The 17,467-nt window shown below is 54.9% G+C and overlaps 2 protein-coding genes across 3 annotated transcripts; one reads left to right on the plus strand and one right to left on the minus strand.

Moving 5' to 3' along the window:
* The first annotated feature begins 1,415 nt into the window (after positions 1–1,415).
* Positions 1,416–12,669, plus strand: FOXP3 (forkhead box P3). Its single transcript, XM_020976440.2, has 14 exons — positions 1,416–1,611; positions 2,981–3,036; positions 6,354–6,553; positions 8,141–8,245; positions 8,366–8,507; positions 8,815–8,947; positions 9,273–9,362; positions 9,444–9,531; positions 9,841–9,921; positions 10,396–10,555; positions 10,792–10,868; positions 11,924–12,025; positions 12,183–12,304; positions 12,458–12,669. The coding sequence occupies exons 3-14, from the start codon at positions 6,374–6,376 to the stop codon at positions 12,534–12,536; spliced, it is 1,359 nt and encodes a 452-aa protein (XP_020832099.1). The 5' UTR covers positions 1,416–1,611; positions 2,981–3,036; positions 6,354–6,373; the 3' UTR covers positions 12,537–12,669.
* CCDC22 (CCC complex scaffolding subunit CCDC22) lies at positions 12,558–17,455 on the minus strand. Of its 2 annotated transcripts, none has more exons than XM_020976438.2 (16): positions 17,284–17,455; positions 16,906–17,083; positions 16,625–16,757; positions 16,412–16,509; positions 16,252–16,318; positions 15,938–16,095; positions 15,556–15,738; positions 15,249–15,455; positions 15,034–15,153; positions 14,831–14,947; positions 14,517–14,618; positions 14,295–14,402; positions 14,105–14,200; positions 13,432–13,491; positions 13,273–13,347; positions 12,558–12,875 (listed from the first exon to the last, which is right to left on the minus strand). In XM_020976438.2, exons 1-16 carry the CDS (start codon positions 17,331–17,333, stop codon positions 12,762–12,764), a joined length of 1,866 nt encoding a protein of 621 aa, XP_020832097.1. In that variant the 5' UTR covers positions 17,334–17,455; the 3' UTR covers positions 12,558–12,761. The 2 variants fall into 2 exon arrangements, with proteins under 2 accessions (XP_020832097.1, XP_020832095.1); XM_020976436.2 differs by having other exon boundaries at positions 16,412–16,512; positions 17,284–17,454.
* Between the last annotated feature and the right edge of the window lie 12 nt (positions 17,456–17,467).

Consider the following 17,467-nt stretch of genomic DNA (forward strand, 5'->3'; position numbering starts at 1 on the left):
AAAGAGGGGGAGAAATGATGAGGTTTGAGAGGTTGGGACCCCTCAAAAAAACCAGAGTACAAAATGGGTCGTCTGGAATGAATTCACAAACTCAAGCAATCTTAAGCCAACTTGCAAAAAGTTTATTGTTACACTTTTCAGCGGGCGAGGATTCTTAAGGAATCTGCAATTTTAAAACAGTATAGCTAAAGTTTATATAGTATAAAATATAGTAAGACATGTGTCAAATATGCTAACTAGGTGAATTCAGGGCAGGATTAGGGAGTGGTTAAGGAGTCAGTTCTTAAAGAAACATGCACTTGTATCTACTGCGCAGGCGTTTTACCCAGAGTTCACCGGGAAAAGCCCACAAGCAGGCCACATGGAGGTGTGGTTTTAGGCCTGCTATATCACTAAGTTGTCAAGGAGAGGGGGAGGGACCCAACCTGGGATTTTTTTTTAATTTTTAAATTTTATTAATTTATTTTGATTTATCAACAATCACTTCCATATGCTTTTGAGTTGAAAATTTTTCTCCCCCACCCTCCCCAAGACGGCGCATAATCTGATATAGGCTTTATATTTATATTTATATTTAATATAGGTATATTTATACATACCCATTAAACATATTTTTACATTAGTGAAGTTGTAAGTAAAAATTAAAACCAATAGGAGGAACCATCAGAAAGATGAAACAAAACTCAACAGAAGGTAAAAATAAGTGATAGCTATTCGACTTCCATAGTTCTTTCTTTGGATGTGGACAGAATTTTCCATCCCGAGGCCTCTGGACCAACCTGGGATTTTGTAAACAGATAAAGAAATTTTCTGTGCTAATGCAGGCTGGCACATTGCCTTGGGACATAGTGAGGGGAAGTGACTGGCCCAGGGTCACACAGCCAGATCTGCCTGGCTCCAAGGCCCAGCACCACTAAAGGTTTACTAGATTATACTGAGCTTCTGAACAAGGCCTGACTTCCCCTCCTCAGGGCCTGCCTCTACACTGCTCTTCTCCCAGTGGCTGGGGCTTTCAAACCTGCTTCTCTTATGTTGTTAAAAACTCTGGGGTTTCCTTCAATAATACACTCACCTCAGCAGGGTAGTATCTCATTGACCTCAACAACTCTTGTTATTTCCAAATGACTGTGAAGGGCAGAGACTGAGAGGGAAGGATGGAGAGACAGAGAAACAAAGAGAAAGGAAGAAGGGAGAGAGGGAAAAGGGGAGAGAGAGAGGGAGAGAGAGAGGAAGAGAGAGAGAGAGAGAGAGAGAGAGAGAGAGAGGGAGAGAGAGAGAGAGAGAGAGAGAGAGAGAGAGAGAGAGAGAGAGAGAGAGGAGAGAGAGAGAGAAGAGAGAAGAGAGGAGAAAGCAAGAGGAGAGGGAAAGAGGGGGGAAGGGGGGGAAGGGAGGGAGGGGGAGACAGAGAGTCTGAATTTCAAAATTTCCGTTTAAGTCCCGTACTCTAGACCAAGAGTGGAGAAGAGTGATAGGATTGATTGAGAAGACAGCGTGTGGGTTCGGTTTTCAGTGGTTTTTTTTTTCTTCTCACCTCCCGTATAAAAGCGAACTTGTTTTCGAGCCTTTGGTATTTCTTACCTCAAGCTAGCCTGGACACCCTGCTCCCAAGAGGTGAGTAATTCCTGCCTGTGTGAGCTGCCTTCACCTCTCCTCCCTCCTTTCCTTCCCCAAACCCCTTAACCCAGGCGGTTTTATTGGCCTCCAGTGTTTGGGGTTACCAGAGGTGTGGGGAGACTTGGATGGAGGCCCAGGGAGGCAGGCAGACACCAGCGATCTGTCCATATCTGAGCCTCTAGTTCTGCTGGGGGGGGGGGCCCTGGGCACCACTCTGTCTTTGAGGTCACAAGACCCGCTTTCAAATGTGACCTCCCCCCACCAGGCTATGGTGAGGGGGGCAGACAAGGTGATTGCTAAGGTTTCCTAGTCCGTGGCAGAGGATATCAGAACAGGAAGCAAAGCAGGAGATCCATGGAGTCATGAGCGCTAGAAGTGGCTCTTGGAGACCATTTCACTCAAAGCCCTGATTTTATATGAAGGAAGGGAGAGAACAAAAGCCCACAGAGAGAAGAGACAGGGAATTAGCTGAACCCCAAATCCAATGGCGTCTGGGAGAGCCATTCCCGAAGCGGGCCAGGAAGAGTTCTGACTGGGCCCCCCACTTAAGAGCTGTGGGGAGCAAGGGGCCAAAGCAGGCTAAGAGTATTTAGCAAGTGTCTTGGGAGCAGGGCACACTCCATAAGTCTTGAGCTTCAGTTAGCGCCGTCTTTGTTAGCGATGCTCATGTTGTATGTGAATAAATTATATGAATACTAATTAACCTCCAGTTATTGTTCTACAACACCATAATGAGGGCACAAACCTAATCTCACTTGGCCTTCAAATTAACCCCACTTGACAGAGAAGAAAACTGAGGCCCAGAAAGGAGAAGTGATTTGACTAAGGACACAGTGAAAACGTAATTGAGCCCCATGGAGTTTGGTGGGGTGCAGGGTCTTCCAATGCCAGAACACTGATCTAAGCCAAGTACTCAGAGTACCTGGCCGGTCCCCGGCTTAGAGTCCCCCATCACAGCCAGATCATTATATATACTCAGCTACTGTACTCAGGGCCCTGTGCTCACAGATGGGGCAGGGGAGAGGGAGCAATGAAGTAAGAGGCTGGGCCAGAGAAACCTGAGGAGCTGCCCTCTGGGACTCTGGGAAAGTTCAGAGCACAAATAGATCTGGGAACAGAGGCTTGGAGGATGTACGTATATAAATGTAGATCGGAGGTGGGGGTAGGGTGACTCCCAGATCAGACACCCAGGGGTGTGAGAAAGTGTCCAGGCCTCTTCAGAAAGGAAAAAAAAAACAAACCAAACCCAAAACTTGAACACAAATAACCTGGAAGAAGCCCTACTATGGTGTGGGACAAGTAGGAAGCTCACTGCAGACAAAGCCAGGTCTCTTCAAAGTGTGTGCGCGTGTGTCTGTTTCTGCAGGTCTAAACTGGTCACTTAGAGTGCTCAGGAGGTCAACTCCACAGATTTGCGGAAAGGTAAGTTATCCCCTTCCTCTTCTTCCCCTTCCTTCTGGGTCAGTCCTGTGAGCCTAAGGGCTGTTGTAGGGTGCCCCACGTGGACACTGTCTGTGGCTTCAGGCTCCCTCCCCTTCCCTTTGCCTGGCCTCGGCTTCCTCCACTGTCAAAGGAAGTGCTTAAGGGTCAATGATTCCTAATGTCTGGTGGGGGAGGGGAGCTCTCTCCCTTGCCGTGGGATCTGCTTTGGCCTCAGTTTTCAATCTCTCTTTAAAAAAAAAAAGTGTATGGGGTGGTGTTGGTGAGCCTTTTTAATCCTAAAATGCCTAGGCTTGCCAGAGGCACCCACAGGCTGTGTGCCACGCCCAGGGGATCTGAAGACAGCAGAGACAGAGGCCTTAGGGAGCTCCCAGTCCACTGGGGAAAACCAGCATGGAAAAAGAGAAGCAGCTTTGGTTGAAGCGAAGAAATGCCATCTGCCAACACCACTCTGTGCCCATTTTGCTCAGGGCACTGCAAAGTGAAGTGGCTTGTCCAGGAACCCACAGCTATGAGGTGTCAGAGACAGGACTTGAACCTAGATCTTTATCCACTCTGCAAGGCTGCTTGTCACAAATTGGGCATACTCAGAGTCTGTCCCCAGATGGGCGGGGCAGGGGAGGAGCCTGGACAACTGGGGAGATCAGGAATGGGGGGACAGCCCGGGCAGGGACACAGAGGCAGGGGATGGGACATGGCAGATGGAAAACAACTCAGGACAAAGGAGTCGGTGGGCAAGGCGAAGGGCGAGCCATGAATGCCAAAGAGAGGAGTTTGCACCCCAACCCAGAAGCTTCCTCAGGGCCGTGGTCAGGGCCATAGTCATAGCCAGGCTTTTTGCTCATCTTTTTACACCCTGGACAGGAGGGATCAGACAGGGAAAACTCAAGACAGAGACCAGTTGGGAGGCACAGTATTACAGTAGTCCCCATATTAGTGGAGAGATGTTGCCCAGAGAGAATCACCATGTGGTGAGATGTGAGGGAGAGGGAGCAGCCAAGAAGATGGTGGGCCCTCAGTAGAGCTACAGACCCTAAGGGGACAGGATGGTGTGGGTGGGGCCAGGGCAGAAGTGATGACTTCCGTTTGGGACATTGAGGAGAGTCTGGCAGCCACGAATCAGAATGTTCAGCCTCAGCAGCTGAGCTGGAGTCCCTGAGGTGACCATTCTGGGTGGGACCTAGAGGAGAGCTGAGTCCGGAATAGGCCACCCTCTCATCACTGGAGCTGGCTCCTGGGTGCCCTGTCAGGGAACCCAGAGGGAGGGAGGGAGCAGGAGGGGACAGCTCTCAATGAGGCTGACAGTTCTAACCCTAGTCTGGGACACGGAGGCCAACAAGCCCCAAAGAGGAGCCCATAGAAGTTGGCTGTTGTTAGCTCAGACCGCCAAAGGTATTGCCTTCTCCCAGGCCTGCTCTTCTGAGGGCCCTGGGAGCTTGGGGAAACTGAGGCACAGAGAGGGAAAAATAGCTTGTCTAGGGCTGGCAGGTGGCTGAAAGGCCCATCCCAGACCGGCTGACTCACTGACAGGAGCGCAAGGACTTTGAGGCAGAAAGGATCTCAGAAATTGTATAGTCCAACCCTTCTGACTTTAGAACAGAGAAAAATGAGTCCCCAATAGTTGAAGGGAATTGCTGATGATCAGAGACTCTAGGGACAGGGCTCTGTCCACCAGCAAAGCTGGGATAGAAGCTTGGAATGCCAGGGACAATGGGGAGCCATACTCTAGGCAAGGCCTTTGGTCTTCAGGAAGACTATTAGATTGGATTGGATTGGACTATAGGGTAAGAAGGTCCTAGGCCCAAGGGTGGAGTTGACACAGGGCATGTTTTCCCGGATATCACCCATTTCCGCTGCTACTCACGTCATAAGTCCAGAAGTGGGGGCCCAGGCTGCTGGGCAGGCCCCACCGGTTCTCAGAACGAAACCCTGGGGTGGCGTTTTCTTCTGTATCGCCAGTGACGTGGCGGGAAGTCTGGGGGTGGCAGGGCCGCTCCAGCTGGCCATCTCCTCCATCACACTGGTCTGCAATAGAACCCTGGCTCTCACAAGAGAGGTGTGGCCCCCAGGAAATGGTCAGAAATGTAAGGGCAGGGTCCCTCTTGCTCACCCCACAAAGGCCTTTCTGCAAAAACACAGCCCTAGTAACAGCAAGCCTGGGGCCTTCCCTCACTTGAAGAAGGGGACATTCTAAGACTCCAACATCCCAGGGTTCTGCTGGGTCCCAAGACTTGAATGTTTGAGGTGGAAGAGGTGGATATTCCAGGAATTAGCTTCTTTGATTCTAAGATTCTCTGGTACACGTACAGGATGGTGCAAAGCTGAGTGGGAGATGCTGCTGATGTGGCTGAAACAGAGAAATTTTGAGAATGACTTTGCCCACCCATCATCCACCGAGACCCCCACCATCAGGGAGAGAGGGGAGGAAGGAGCAGCTTGTTCAAGGTCCTTCACTGAGTTAGGGCAAGAGTCTGTGATTCTAACTTAGATTCACAGAATTTTGGAATCAAAGAATCTTAGAATTTGAAATTCAGAGAATTCGAAACTCCCAATGACTTCCACTGCCCTCTTCATGTAGCGTTAAAAACAGCACCAGGCCGCCACATGGCACTTTGACGGAGAGCTGGCCTTTTCTTCCATTTTGGTTTTCTCCACCTGCACCCAATCTCTTTTTTTCAAGCCCCGGGGCTCTGGAATATGACTGCATCATTATTTTAGTGAGTTTAAGCCCTTTCTCTGCCAGATGACTTCACTGTCTGAACTTGGCTATGTCTTTCCCCCTCTCTGGGCCACAGTTTCCGTCACGGTCTACTCTTAGGTCTCTTTCAAGCACAGAGACAGAGACAGAGACAGAGAGACACAGAGAGGGAGAGGGAGGGACAGAAAGAGAGGGAGAAAGAGAGGAGAGAGGAGAGAGAGACAGAGAGACAGAGACAGAGAGACACAGAGAGGGAGAGGGAGGGACAGAAAGAGGGAGAAAGAGGGGAGAGAGGAGAGAGAGACACACACACACACAGAGGGAGAGGGAGGGACAGAGAGAGAGGGAGAAAGAGGGGAGAGAGGAGAGAGAGAGAATGAGAATGAAGGAAGGAAGGAGGGAGAGAGAGAGAGGAAACCATCTTGTTGTTAGTGCCAGTCCAATAAGGGGCCACAGAACCTGAGATGGAGAAACCCCAGAGAGATCCCAGGCCCTCTGCAGGGCCCAAAGACCAGACAAAGGAGGACTTCCCATCCTACCCTACCCAGTTCAGACTCTCATCCCTCTGCCAGGAAGCCTATGTCAGCATCTTCTGTTCTAGGCTACCTGAGGATCAGCTTGATGCCCAATCCCAAGCCACACCAAATCCCAGCAGCCTCTTCTTCCATGGCTTCCTCCAGCCTCATGGCTCACATGAAGGACACAGAACTGGTAACCAGAGGGGCCTTGGAGTTTCCAGCTTGGGAGGTTGGGCCTCCCTCCCGAGGGGGACCCACTGGGACAAGTGCCTTATCACCACAGGTAGGTGCTTGGGGGGCTAGGGAGCTGAGAGGGGTGGTGCCCTCCCCTTTCATTGAGGGAACCTTCACCCTTATATCTGAATCATTGGGGAGAAGAGAGCAGAGGAAGTGGTTTCTGGTCTCTGTGAAGGGGTGAGGGGGCGCCGTCTGTTTCTTATGCAGATCTCACCAACAGGAGAAATTCCCCTCCAACTAGGGCACCTACCTTCCCTACCCCTCCTCCCCATCCCAACCTAAACCTTAGGGAGGGGGAAGGAAGGAAAGACAAAGACAGAGAGACAGACACTGCGGGAAAGAGAGAGACAGACAGACACGCTCAATCAGATGGCCTCTGGGAAACCCAAAATACATGGCTACTGTCACATCTGAAAGGGGGGGGCGGTGCAAGTGACTTGGCTACAGTCACATAGCAAGTGACTGATGGAGAGAAATTCCAAAGCATCCCCTCTTGGGAGCACATGGAAACCTCTTTCCATTTGTCACTCCTCTCTGGGTCCACCTCCCTGGCTTAGCTTGCGGCCCACTGTCCTGCTGGTGCATCCTGAGGAAGATGGGAAAAGGCTTGGTCCCAGTGCCTTCCGGTATTGCAGGTCCACTGGGATTTCCAAATTCCTCAGGCCCAAGAACTCCCCCAAAATGGGAAATTAGGTCAGCAGGACAGAAATGGATTTTCATGGACTTGTGCTACCACTGACCTGCCCCTCTGGAGCCATGCCTCATTAAGATGCTCATTTTCAAGCTCTCTCACCTTGGGCTCAGCCTTTTTACTCACCTCCTCCCTCCGTTGGTCCCTCCCTCCCCACCATCTCCATGCTGGCCCCTCCTTTCTCTTCTCTCTTCTGGTCAGCTAGCCTTCCATTCCCGCTTCTCCAGGCTGTTTCTCCCCCTTCCAGGTTGAAAGCCCTCATCAGTCCCATTCATCACCCCGCCTCCCCCCCCCAGCCACTGTCTGTAAGCATGGCCGCCATTCATCTTCATAACTGGACTCAGTGGGCACTCACTGCTGAACGGTGGGTTTGCTCCTAGGCTTTCACATGGGACAGTTGTCCCTCCATTTTGGTTCTCTCCAGCTGAGCGCCTTCTTTCTTCAATTGTGTCATATTGGGATGGATTGAAAAGTGAATATCTACTTTGAGTCTCAGAAAGAAAAAGGAAAAAACAATTTTCAATAGTCCTAAATGTGGACCACACCAAGTACAGGACATGTCAAGGCCTTTAAGAAGCCAGGTAGCAGCAGCGATCCGGAAATAGGCATTGCCACTCCCACATCCTGGCCAAGAAGTCCAAGGCCTATTTGTCTCCTAACTGTGCCATCCTGGTCAGCTCCGCAACAGTGTGGAGAGAAGGCTAGAGAAAGAGAGGGCAGCCACAAGGCCCAGGGAGGCAGGTGATCTTCAGGCTGTATTCCATCTTGGACCCTGCAGATCTGCTGGCTGGTCCTATTTGGCCCCAGTCAGAACCAGATTTAAGGCCAATGGGTGGATGGGAAGCAGAGGCTGGCTGCCCCCTATGTTGTTCCATTATGCATCACCCAAGATGGCCACTAACCTGAGACTCTGGCATTCTGTTTCTAACCTTCCCCTTCCAGTTGCCAACAGGCCCCATGGTGATGGTGGCCCCATCGGGTGGGCGGCTCAGCACATCACCGCACCCCCAGGCCCTGCTTCGGGAGAAGCAGCATTTTGTACACCAGGTACGAGAGGGGAATGCCTTAGTCTAACTCTGGCAAGACCAACCTTCTCACATAATTGTTTGGCATATGGCTGCCTGTGGAAGGGACTTCCTCTCTTTTCCTCCCCCCTCCATGCCTTAGCTCACCTCTGCTGAGGTCCTTGGCCGGCCCCCATTGGTACACATGACGCCGCTGAGCACCCCTGCCCTGATCAACCTGCCTTCACCTCCTGGAGTCATCACCCTCAAGACCAGACCCGCCCAGCTGCATGGCCTTCCTCCTGGTAACAGTCTGATGAGTTGGGCCTGCTCCTGTCCTTCCCCATCCATGGCTCAAAGCCTGGACTCCAGGAAACATCTAGTCCAAATCCCCCACCCATTGCACAGATGGGGAAAATGAGGCCCAAAGAGGGGATGAAGCCGTGGCCAAGTCAGGCCCAAAGCCCAGACTTCTTAACTCCCTCGGATTGGGGCCTCAATGTTCATGAGAGAGGGAAGTCAACCAAGACTGAGTGTAGCCAAGGGAGACCTTGCTCATCCTATGGCCAGCCATCTACTAGTGTGACTAACTGTTCTTCCTCTCCTCTGCAGGGATCAACCTTGCCAACCTTGAGTGGTTGCCCAAGGAGCCAGCCAACATGCTGACAACTTATCTGTGTGCCTTTCCCAGTGGGCCCAGCCCTGGGGATGCTTCTGCTTTCCGGCTTGGCCCCAAGAAGGAGAGGTCAGTGTCCCGCAGCCTAGAAGGGGGAGAATTTGAGAATCTTAGCAAGAGGCAGCCTGGAACTGGGGATGGAGGGAGGCTCAGCCTTCTAGTCCGGAAGCCCTGGGTTTGCATCCCAACTCTCTTGATGCTGACACTGGAGTTTCTATCCTGTCAGGGACTGTGCTCTGGCCAAATGAAGGCTGGGGTGGGGTGGGGGTGATCTCAGCATTTAGAGCCCTCAACAAACATCCAAAGGGGTGGAGGGATTTGTTCCAAGGTTCCCCAGGGGCAGAGTTGGAGCTGAGGAACATTCCATGGCTCCCCTGTATCTGTCCTTCCACAGCATCCTCCAGACCTGCGCGCTGGACAGTTCCCGGAGTTGCTGGTGGCCTGGTTGTGAAAAGGTCTTCCCGGAGTCAGGGGAGCTCTTGAAGTAAGTGAGTGCCCAGTCCCGGGAAGGTGACAGGGCTTCCGCAGCTCAGGCTGCTCTGTTTGTCTTGCCTCCTTCCCCTAGACACCTCCAAGAAGACCATCGCTTAGATGAGAAGGGGAAGGCCCAGTGTCTCATCCAGAAAGAGGTGGTACAAAATCTGGAGCACAAGGTGAGAGAGGGTTACCTACCCCCTGGGAAGAGGCTGGGGCTTGAGGAAGTCACAGAGGTACTAGGTGGCCCTCAGTGGAGAACTCTGGACTGGTCACCAAGATGGCCTCATAGCTTTCCAGCTGGATGGCAAGTTACTTCACCCTAGCCTGCCTCACTTTTCCTTATCCATAAAATGGGGATCATAATGGCACCTCCCTCCAGTGAGATCACATCTGGTAAATGCGCTATTGTGTCCAGAAAGGCCCTGAGGCTTGAGGGGAAGGCAGACCGAGGAGGAGGTCAGCGCCGCCTCTCTCCTTTCTCGCAGCTACTCCTAGAGAAAGAGAAGCTGGGCGCCATGCAAGCCCACCTGTCTGGGAAGCTGGCGCTGATGAAGCCCCTGGCTGTGGTGAGTGGCACCTGAGACTTTCTCACAGGCCGAGAATTTGTGCATTTTAAAGACTTGGGCTCTGTCAGTGCCAGAGCCCTGACTTGGAATTAGGGCAGTAGGTAGATGGGCTCTTGGCCCACCGGCCTACTCACCTCACGGCCCCTTGGCCGGGTAGGCCAATCATGACCTGGCCCGGTGCCCCCAAAGCGCTCACTGAGCCTCCTCTAGGACCTTGTTCCATGTTTGGCCAGCTCAAGGGATTGAGTGTTAGTTGGCCTGGGGCAAGAGGAAGGGTGCTGGCTTTGGAGTCTGCAGTCCTAGGTTCAAACCCCAGCCTGGACACCTAGGACCAGTCATTCAGCCTCAGTTCCCTCACTTGTGAGCTAAAGGGGCAGGACTAAATAACCTCAGATCCCTCCCAAATGCAAGCCCAATTTCTCCTCTGCATGGTACCTCGCAGCTCTGACAGCTTAGCCTCCCTCTCCTTCCTAGAGCCCCTCCACAGAGAAGGCGACCTACTGTCCATCAGGGAGCCTGGGCCCCACCTGGTCAGCCTGGCCAGCAGCCCCAGAGGACGAGAAAGAAGCGAGGCTCCCCAGGCAGGGCCTCTTCGCGGTTAGAAGGCACCTGTGGGGTAGCCAGATGTCCCCGGGTGAGCACCCCTAGGTGGACTGAGGCTAGGAGGAGGGGTTGCCTGGCCACAGGCCCAAGAAGAGGCCCAGGGAGGTATAGGCAGCCCCTTGGGTGGCTCACCTGTGTGCTTCTCTGAGCTCCGTCACCACTGAGGGGTTTTGGCCTCTCCTGGGCTCCCCCAGATTGAAAGGCAAATACTGGGGATGCTGGGGAGGGAGGAGGAGCTAGCTCGCGGCCTGCCTCCGCTCCCCACAGAATTTGTCCATAACCTGGAATACTTCCGATCCCACAATCTGCGGCCACCCTTCACCTACGCTACTCTTATCCGCTGGGTAAGTCAAGGCATCAGAGCTTTAGAGCCTGGCAGACCACCTCATCCAAACAAACAGTCCATTGAGCTGCACACTCCTCAGTCCAGAGCCTGACCCTGCCTTGAATTCAGCCTCAGGCTCAACCCCAAATTGAAACCCTATGGGGACCCGACCCCCAGAAGCTGCCTCCAACTAAATCCAACAAATACAGATCTCGCTGTGTGCAAGATGCTCTGGGAGGTAGGCCTTGGAGAAACAGAGAAAAAGCAGCTGCCCTCCCCAGCAACCTAAAGAACGAGATGGGGAGAGGCAGCTCCTTAGCTGAGCCTGGGAGGAGGCACAAGAGGGAGGGGAGGAAGATGGCCCTTGAGATGGCAGATAGTATACACAAAGCTGGGGAAGGACAGATGGCTGAGGGCTGGGAGGAGGCCAGATCACCTGGGGGGGTGGGAAGAGAGGCCAGCTTACCTGGGGAGGGGGGGAGGCCAGCTCACCTGGGGGGGTGGGGGGGAGGCCAGCTCACCTAGGGGGAGGGGGCGTTTCTCTTTCTTCCTCAACTTCCTCCAGCCTCAGCTTCAAAAGCAGCCTCACCAAATTCTGGCCAGCCACCTCCACTCCAGTTACTCAGGCTCTAAGGGCCAACTTACCCAGCCCTAATTTTCCCTTACCCCTAACCTTTGACCTTGACCTGACAGGGCCCACTACTCCATCTCTAATTTCCAGCCCATTTCTAATCTTAACTCCTACCACAAGACCTCTGGGAGGCTAGACTGCAGCCTGCCCCAGGCCCAATTCTCTTTCTCTGCTGGATTTGGTGTGTTTGCAGATCTGGGGTTGAGCCACGCCTTTGCTCTTGGGGCATCTTTGGCCAAGTCCTTTTCCTGTCTGTGAGCCTCAGCCTCCCCTTCTGTAAAATAAGAGGATCTTCCTTTGGATTCTATTCTCTTCTGACTCTGCCAAAATCAGTTCTCCAAGTTCTCCCTTCCCATAAATGCCCTGCCCTAGGGGCTCTAGGGATAGTGAGGGACCACTCCAAGGAGGGAAGGATGTCTCCCTACAGCCTCCCTTGCCCACAGGCCATACTGGAAGCCCCTGAGAAACAGCGAACACTCAATGAGATCTATCACTGGTTCACCCACACATTTGCCTTCTTCCGGACCCACCCAGCCACCTGGAAGGTAAGCCCCTGTCTGAGCTCCTGTGGGTGCACATGGATGTTTGGGTGTCTGGCCTTTGACTAGGCTGTGGATACTTGATTCTCCTGGGCCCAAAGAGCCTTGTCTTGAAGGTAGCTTGCAAGGAGAGGCCAGATTCAGGTGCTCTCACTTCCCACAGAACGCCATTCGGCACAACCTGAGTCTGCATAAATGCTTTGTGCGGGTGGAGAATGAGAAAGGGGCAGTGTGGACTGTGGACGAGTTTGAATTCCGAAAGAAGAGAAGTCCAAGGCCCAGCAGGTACCCAGACAGCCTTAACTTGAGCCCCAGCTTTTAGTCCCACAACAGCCTCGACTTTGTGAGGAGCCCCCGGCCCCACTAACTCCCTCTGACAAGGGATGGGGAGGAGGGCCACCCTGGGCGAGGAGTGACCCTCCTGCACTGTCCCCCCAGAGACCAAGACCTGAAACGTCTGCTGTCCTGTGCCCCACTGGCTGTGACAGAGGCCTGGCTCCCTCTGCCCCCCAGCTGACCAGCCACACCTGAGTCTGGCTGCTGAAGGAACCATTTTTATTGGTTGTCTTGCTCCCGCTCTGGCCCCCCCCCCAAGTGAAGAAGGGGCCTTGGTCTCCTTCCACCAATAAAGGCCCTATGGCTGAACCACACATTGGTAGAGGGTTTGCCTGAGGGAAAGGCCTATCAGGGCCTCTGCCCAAAGGGAAACGGTGCTGGGTGAGGCTGTCCCGCTGTGGCAGCCTCATGCTTCGTGGACTCGGCCCAGCAGGCCCGCGTTCTCTTGGCGGACTGCCTTGTAGTCCTCCAGGATCTTGTCCAGATTGCTGAGTGTCTTCTTGCCAGTCTCGGTCTCAATCTGGTGCAGAAAGTGAGGGTTAGAGAGGTATGTGCCACCTGGTAGCAAGAGTCAGGCTGACCAAGGCCCCTGACGGCCATGATGTGTGCATGGCGGGGGGGGGGGGATTCAGTGTGCCTGTCCTGGATGCCTTCTACTGGTCCTGAGGGGTTTCCCAGACTGTCCCCCAAGTGATACTGCAGAGATCAAAGACCAAAGGGGGGGGCAGGCTGGGGGGCGAGGGGAGCTGTCCCCTAGGGCCTGTCCTGGATGCCAACACTCAGGGAGCAGACCTCATCTAGACTCCTTGACAATGGTCTCAGTGGTCAAAGGAAAAGTAAGGCCAAGATGGTGGTTGTGACCCTGGGGGAGCTTCCAGCAGCCTCCAGGGTCCTGCCCACCCTCCCTGGCTCCTCACTTGCTCTTCCAGGTCTCGGACCTCCCTCAAGATAGTGCCAGTGTCCTCTATGGTCTGGATAAGCTGGCTGCAGTTCTGGGAGAGATATGGGGAGGGGGGAGGTCAGGGGGAGGATCCCCAGCAGCAGGGGCTGGCCCTGGGGAACCCCACCCAACTCACTTCATGCAGGGCTGCCAGGTACTTATAGGCCTTCCTCACAGAATCATCCTTCTTGGCATCCTGCAGGGGCACACGAGAAAAGTGGGCCAAGGGGCCAAAGAGACCTTAGAAATCCCACAGCTGGCAAGGAGTCCAGAGTCTGCCAAGGCTACTCCAGGCCAAACCTGACCCCTTCCCCACATAACAGCACCCCCTTCCAGACAAGCTTGCCATTTCGCCTGATGACACTGATTGGGTCCTCCTAACCCTTCAGTGAGTAAGAAGAAGCCTCCTAGTGTTGACATCCTAGCCACTCGAGGGAGGGAAGGGATTTGAAACCAGGCCTCGCCCACTCAAGCCCTCTGCTCTGGCCAGTGTGAAAGCACGCTTCTCTTCATCCAAGTCAGGAAGAAAAATGCTCAACAGCCCGGGGGCTTTATAATAGCCATTAAGGCTCCTGGCACCCACCAGGTCCGGACAGTCCCTTGGACCAGCATCTCTCTACTTGGCTGCAAAGACGTGCTCAAGTCTGAGCTTACCACACGCTGACTTCAAAACTGTGCCAACCCCAGGGAGGAGGCAAGGAGCTCAGACTGGCAGGGGGATTTCGGCTTAGCTGAGGAAGCAGCCGCACCCCCCCCCCCAACGGCCTTACACAGGCCCAGGCCTCCTCCTTGGCACCCAACACACCTACCTTGAAGACCAGTTCATCTGTGACAGCAAAGGTCCGGTCCAGCTTGCCAGATAGAGCATTGATCTCTTTCTGAAGCAGCTTGGTATCAGAAAGAATCTGTGAGCCCCAGTAAGAAAGAGAGGTAGACGATGGGTGAGCATGGGCTGGTCAGGCCAAGAGGGTGGAAAGCAGGGGCCCCAGGCGGCCTCACCTTAGTGATCTCCTCTTTCTGCTTTCGGATGCTGCCCACAATCTCCAGGATGCGATGGGTGTAGGCAGAGCGGGCCATGTCTCCAGGCAGGGTCTCCAGCTCAGCTACCTGGTGAAGGGCCCGGGGCCATTTGTCTTTCAGTCCTGAGGGCCTGCCCCTGCCCCCGAGCCAGGTCTCAGGCCCTCCTCCCTCGCAGGAAACCAACCAGCCAGTGTCACTCACCAACTGCTTATGTAACCCTTCCTTGCGTCGGGCCTCTGCAGCAGCTACCCGCACACAGTCCTGCAGAGCCTGGAGTTCAGCTGCCCTGTGTGATGATTCTAACTAGATAGGAAAAAAAGGGGCCCTCAGTTTCCCCAAGTGTCAATGTGGTGGGGGGGGAAGAGGGGCTGACAGCTCCTTTGCTCCTAACTCAGGGAAAATCCTATGGGGAAGGCCCCTGGAGGCTGCCTGCCTGTCCAAGCCTCCCACTCCTAAACCCCACAGAATGGCTGTCAAAAACCCAGGGTTGGTATCAGAGCAGCAGGTGGGGTCACCTCTCTCTGGTCCCGACGCTTCTTCAGAGCCCGATATTCAGCCAGGAGTGGCACCCGATGCCTCTCCCACTGGCCAGTGAGGTGGATGACACGCTGGGCACTGGCCTCTACCACCACCTGGACCCAATGGGAGACGAAAAAACAGTCACCAGGGGCTGTGCTAAGTCTGCCACCAGGAGGCCCTGGTGACTGGCCACACTCACCTGCAGCTTGGCCAGGTTGCTAGGGGCGTCTGGCAGCAAGTCGACGGCCCGGCGCTTCAGCCTCCTGGCCTGTTCCCGCTCTGTGGCACTCAGCCAGTCTTGGTGGGCCTCTGCTTCGATCTGTACCCCAGCTCCTAGTCAGTAGGTCGGAAGGAGTATCCTCCTCCTCCACCCCCCAGGTCTGTGTCGTCCCCTCCCCAGCCACACCCCCTGACCTGGCCTGTGCTAAGCGTCAGCCTCTTCATGGTGGCCCCGGCTTCCTGGATGCTGTGGCCCACAAGCTCCAGGCAGCCTTGGAGAGAGGCCAGCTCTGCCTCCTGCCCTGCCTGCACCTCCCGCTCCAAGTGGGCGGGGGACAGCGGGGACAGTGGTGAGGGATGTTGTGCAGGTGCCAAAGGTGGGGCATGGGCCACTTTCTCTTCCTGGGGGCGGGGCAGGGAAAAACAAAAAGGGAGAGGGCTTTACAGATTCCCCATCCAATGACCTGGGCCCTCAATCCCTCATGTGTCCCCTGGCCACTACCTGAGCAAAAGTGAATTTCTCAGCATGAGTGAATCTGGAACCCTTCCCGCGAGGCCCCCAGGTGCAGAGGAGCTCCCCCAGCTCTCGGCCTGGTCCACGAGCCCCTGAGGCACTGGATGTGGCCTGCCCCCAGTTCTGCCTCAGTTGCTCCACCAGCCGCGGGGCCAGACACCTCCTGCAAGCCTATGGAGAAAGAAGGAGCATCTATTCTTGCTCCTCCATCCACAATGGAGCCCTCTGGGCACTCTGAGGCTCCCCCAAACGGAGGGCATTTGCACAAGTGAAGGGTAGGGAGAGTGAGAAAGAAGAGAGAGGAGAGGAGAGGAGAAACAGAGACAAAGCACACAGGGTGGGGGTGGGGGGGCAAGGGGTCTGGCCTAACCTTGTCTGCATCTCCAGGAGCGTCTCCTTCAGGCACCTCCCGGAGCTGGGCTGTGTGCTCCTCTAGAAATGAAGCTGCCCGGATGGCCTGACAGGGGATCTGGGCAGGAACTGGGGGCACCAGGGGTCCTCCCTGGAACTCCTGCACCTCGGAGGCACCTGGTCACAGGGAGAGAGATGGGGTCTCAGGTTAGCTGTGTTCGTGTGGAGTACATGTGGACTCCTGTAGCTCTGAGAGCATTTTGGTACAAAATGGCAGGGCCTGCCTGACCAAGATCTTTGCGTGGCTAACCAAAGTCTTGGGCCCCTTCTTACCTTCTGGGGTGTTGGCCTTAGGGAACACGAAGGGCTGAACGTGGAGAGGCTTCAGAGGGACACGGTCCTGGGCAGGAGGAAGACAGGGAGAAAGCAAGAGCCAAGCTGGGCAGCAGCAGGGCTGGGAGAGAAAAGAGGGGTTTTGGGGGGGCAATCATACCTGGTACTTTTGAGGCCTTAGGGCTGGGGGCACCCATGGCTCTGTCAGAAGTTCCCTTACTTGGGCGCCAACAGCACGGAGCAGGATAGCCGACTCACCTACTGAGCAGGGGAGGAAGGCTCCACTTAGCTCTCAAGCCAGCCAGGCAGCCACTCCACGCCCTGCCCCCCCATCTTCGTTGCCCTAGCCTAGCCTCTGTGGGACCCCAGTTACCTGAGGGCTGAGCACTCTCCTGGGTAGGGTCGGGGGGCAACCGCTCTGCAAGGAAGAGCAGTAGCTGCCTCAGGTCTGGCTCACTTGGGTACAGAAAACTCTGGTAACCGAGCTCTCGCGGATAACCTAGATCCTGGCGGCACATGACCAGCCGGGGAGGACAAAGGGACAGAGAGAGGCCAGATGCCACCTGTTTCCTCCAGGCCCCAGGCCTGGCAGCCCCTTCGCTTCCTTCCCCTCCTTCCCCCAGGCTTCAATCCAATACGAGTCCCAGGCCTCACCGAGCAGGCTTGAGCCAGACTCATGCCAAGCCGAAAGCGGGCAGACATTCCAGGAGGCAGGTGGGCGCTAAGGCTGGAGCTCAGGGAGGGCCGAAGTACCTGCAGACAACCCACCACGGCTGCTACGGCCAGCTCTGCAGTGAAGGCCCGGAGAGACTGGACATCTTCGGGGATGGCCCTGTCAGGGATGGAGTAGTGCCTGGGACGTCGGGCCCTGGTGGTGGTGGTGGGGGGCGGGGAGGAGGCCTGGCTGGGGGAAGGGGATCCCCAGGGCCCAGGACCCTTGTCCGAGTCTTGGCACTGCCTATTTGGCAAGCCTAGCTTCGTCAGTTTCCCCACGAATCCCAGATGACTCCCCAGCGCGGCCCGGTTCCTTACGAGCCCGCCTGGCGCAGCGAATGAATCAGAATCCGGTCCGCCTCCTCCATGCCGTCCCCAGCACGCGCTCCACAGCTCGGTAGCCTCTTTGCCGGGCTCGGACGCCTGGGTTCCGCCTGGGAGCCGAAGGACGAAGAGCCAAGTCACCTGGCTCGAGCGCGCAGCGCCCTCTGGAACTTGTAGT

The sequence above is a fragment of the Phascolarctos cinereus genome, unplaced genomic scaffold, assembly GCF_003287225.1.
Source record: "Phascolarctos cinereus isolate Bilbo 61053 unplaced genomic scaffold, phaCin_HiC Scaffold_8;HRSCAF=390, whole genome shotgun sequence".
NCBI lineage: Eukaryota > Metazoa > Chordata > Mammalia > Diprotodontia > Phascolarctidae > Phascolarctos > Phascolarctos cinereus.

Excerpts from the sequence above, each read along its gene's own strand:
- FOXP3 (XM_020976440.2), top strand. The coding sequence starts at position 6,374 with ATGCCCAATCCCAAGCCACACCAAATCCCAGCAGCCTCTTCTTCCATG. Across the intron at positions 10,869-11,923 it reads ACGCTACTCTTATCCGCTGG|GCCATACTGGAAGCCCCTGA; the intron begins GTAAGTCAAGGC and ends CCTTGCCCACAG. Across the intron at positions 12,026-12,182 it reads CCCACCCAGCCACCTGGAAG|AACGCCATTCGGCACAACCT; the intron begins GTAAGCCCCTGT and ends CACTTCCCACAG.
- CCDC22 (XM_020976436.2), bottom strand. The coding sequence starts at position 17,333 with ATGGAGGAGGCGGACCGGATTCTGATTCATTCGCTGCGCCAGGCGGGC. Across the intron at positions 14,619-14,830 it reads AGCGTCGGGACCAGAGAGAG|TTAGAATCATCACACAGGGC; the intron begins GTGACCCCACCT and ends TTTCCTATCTAG. Across the intron at positions 14,403-14,516 it reads AAGGGTTACATAAGCAGTTG|GTAGCTGAGCTGGAGACCCT; the intron begins GTGAGTGACACT and ends GCCCTTCACCAG.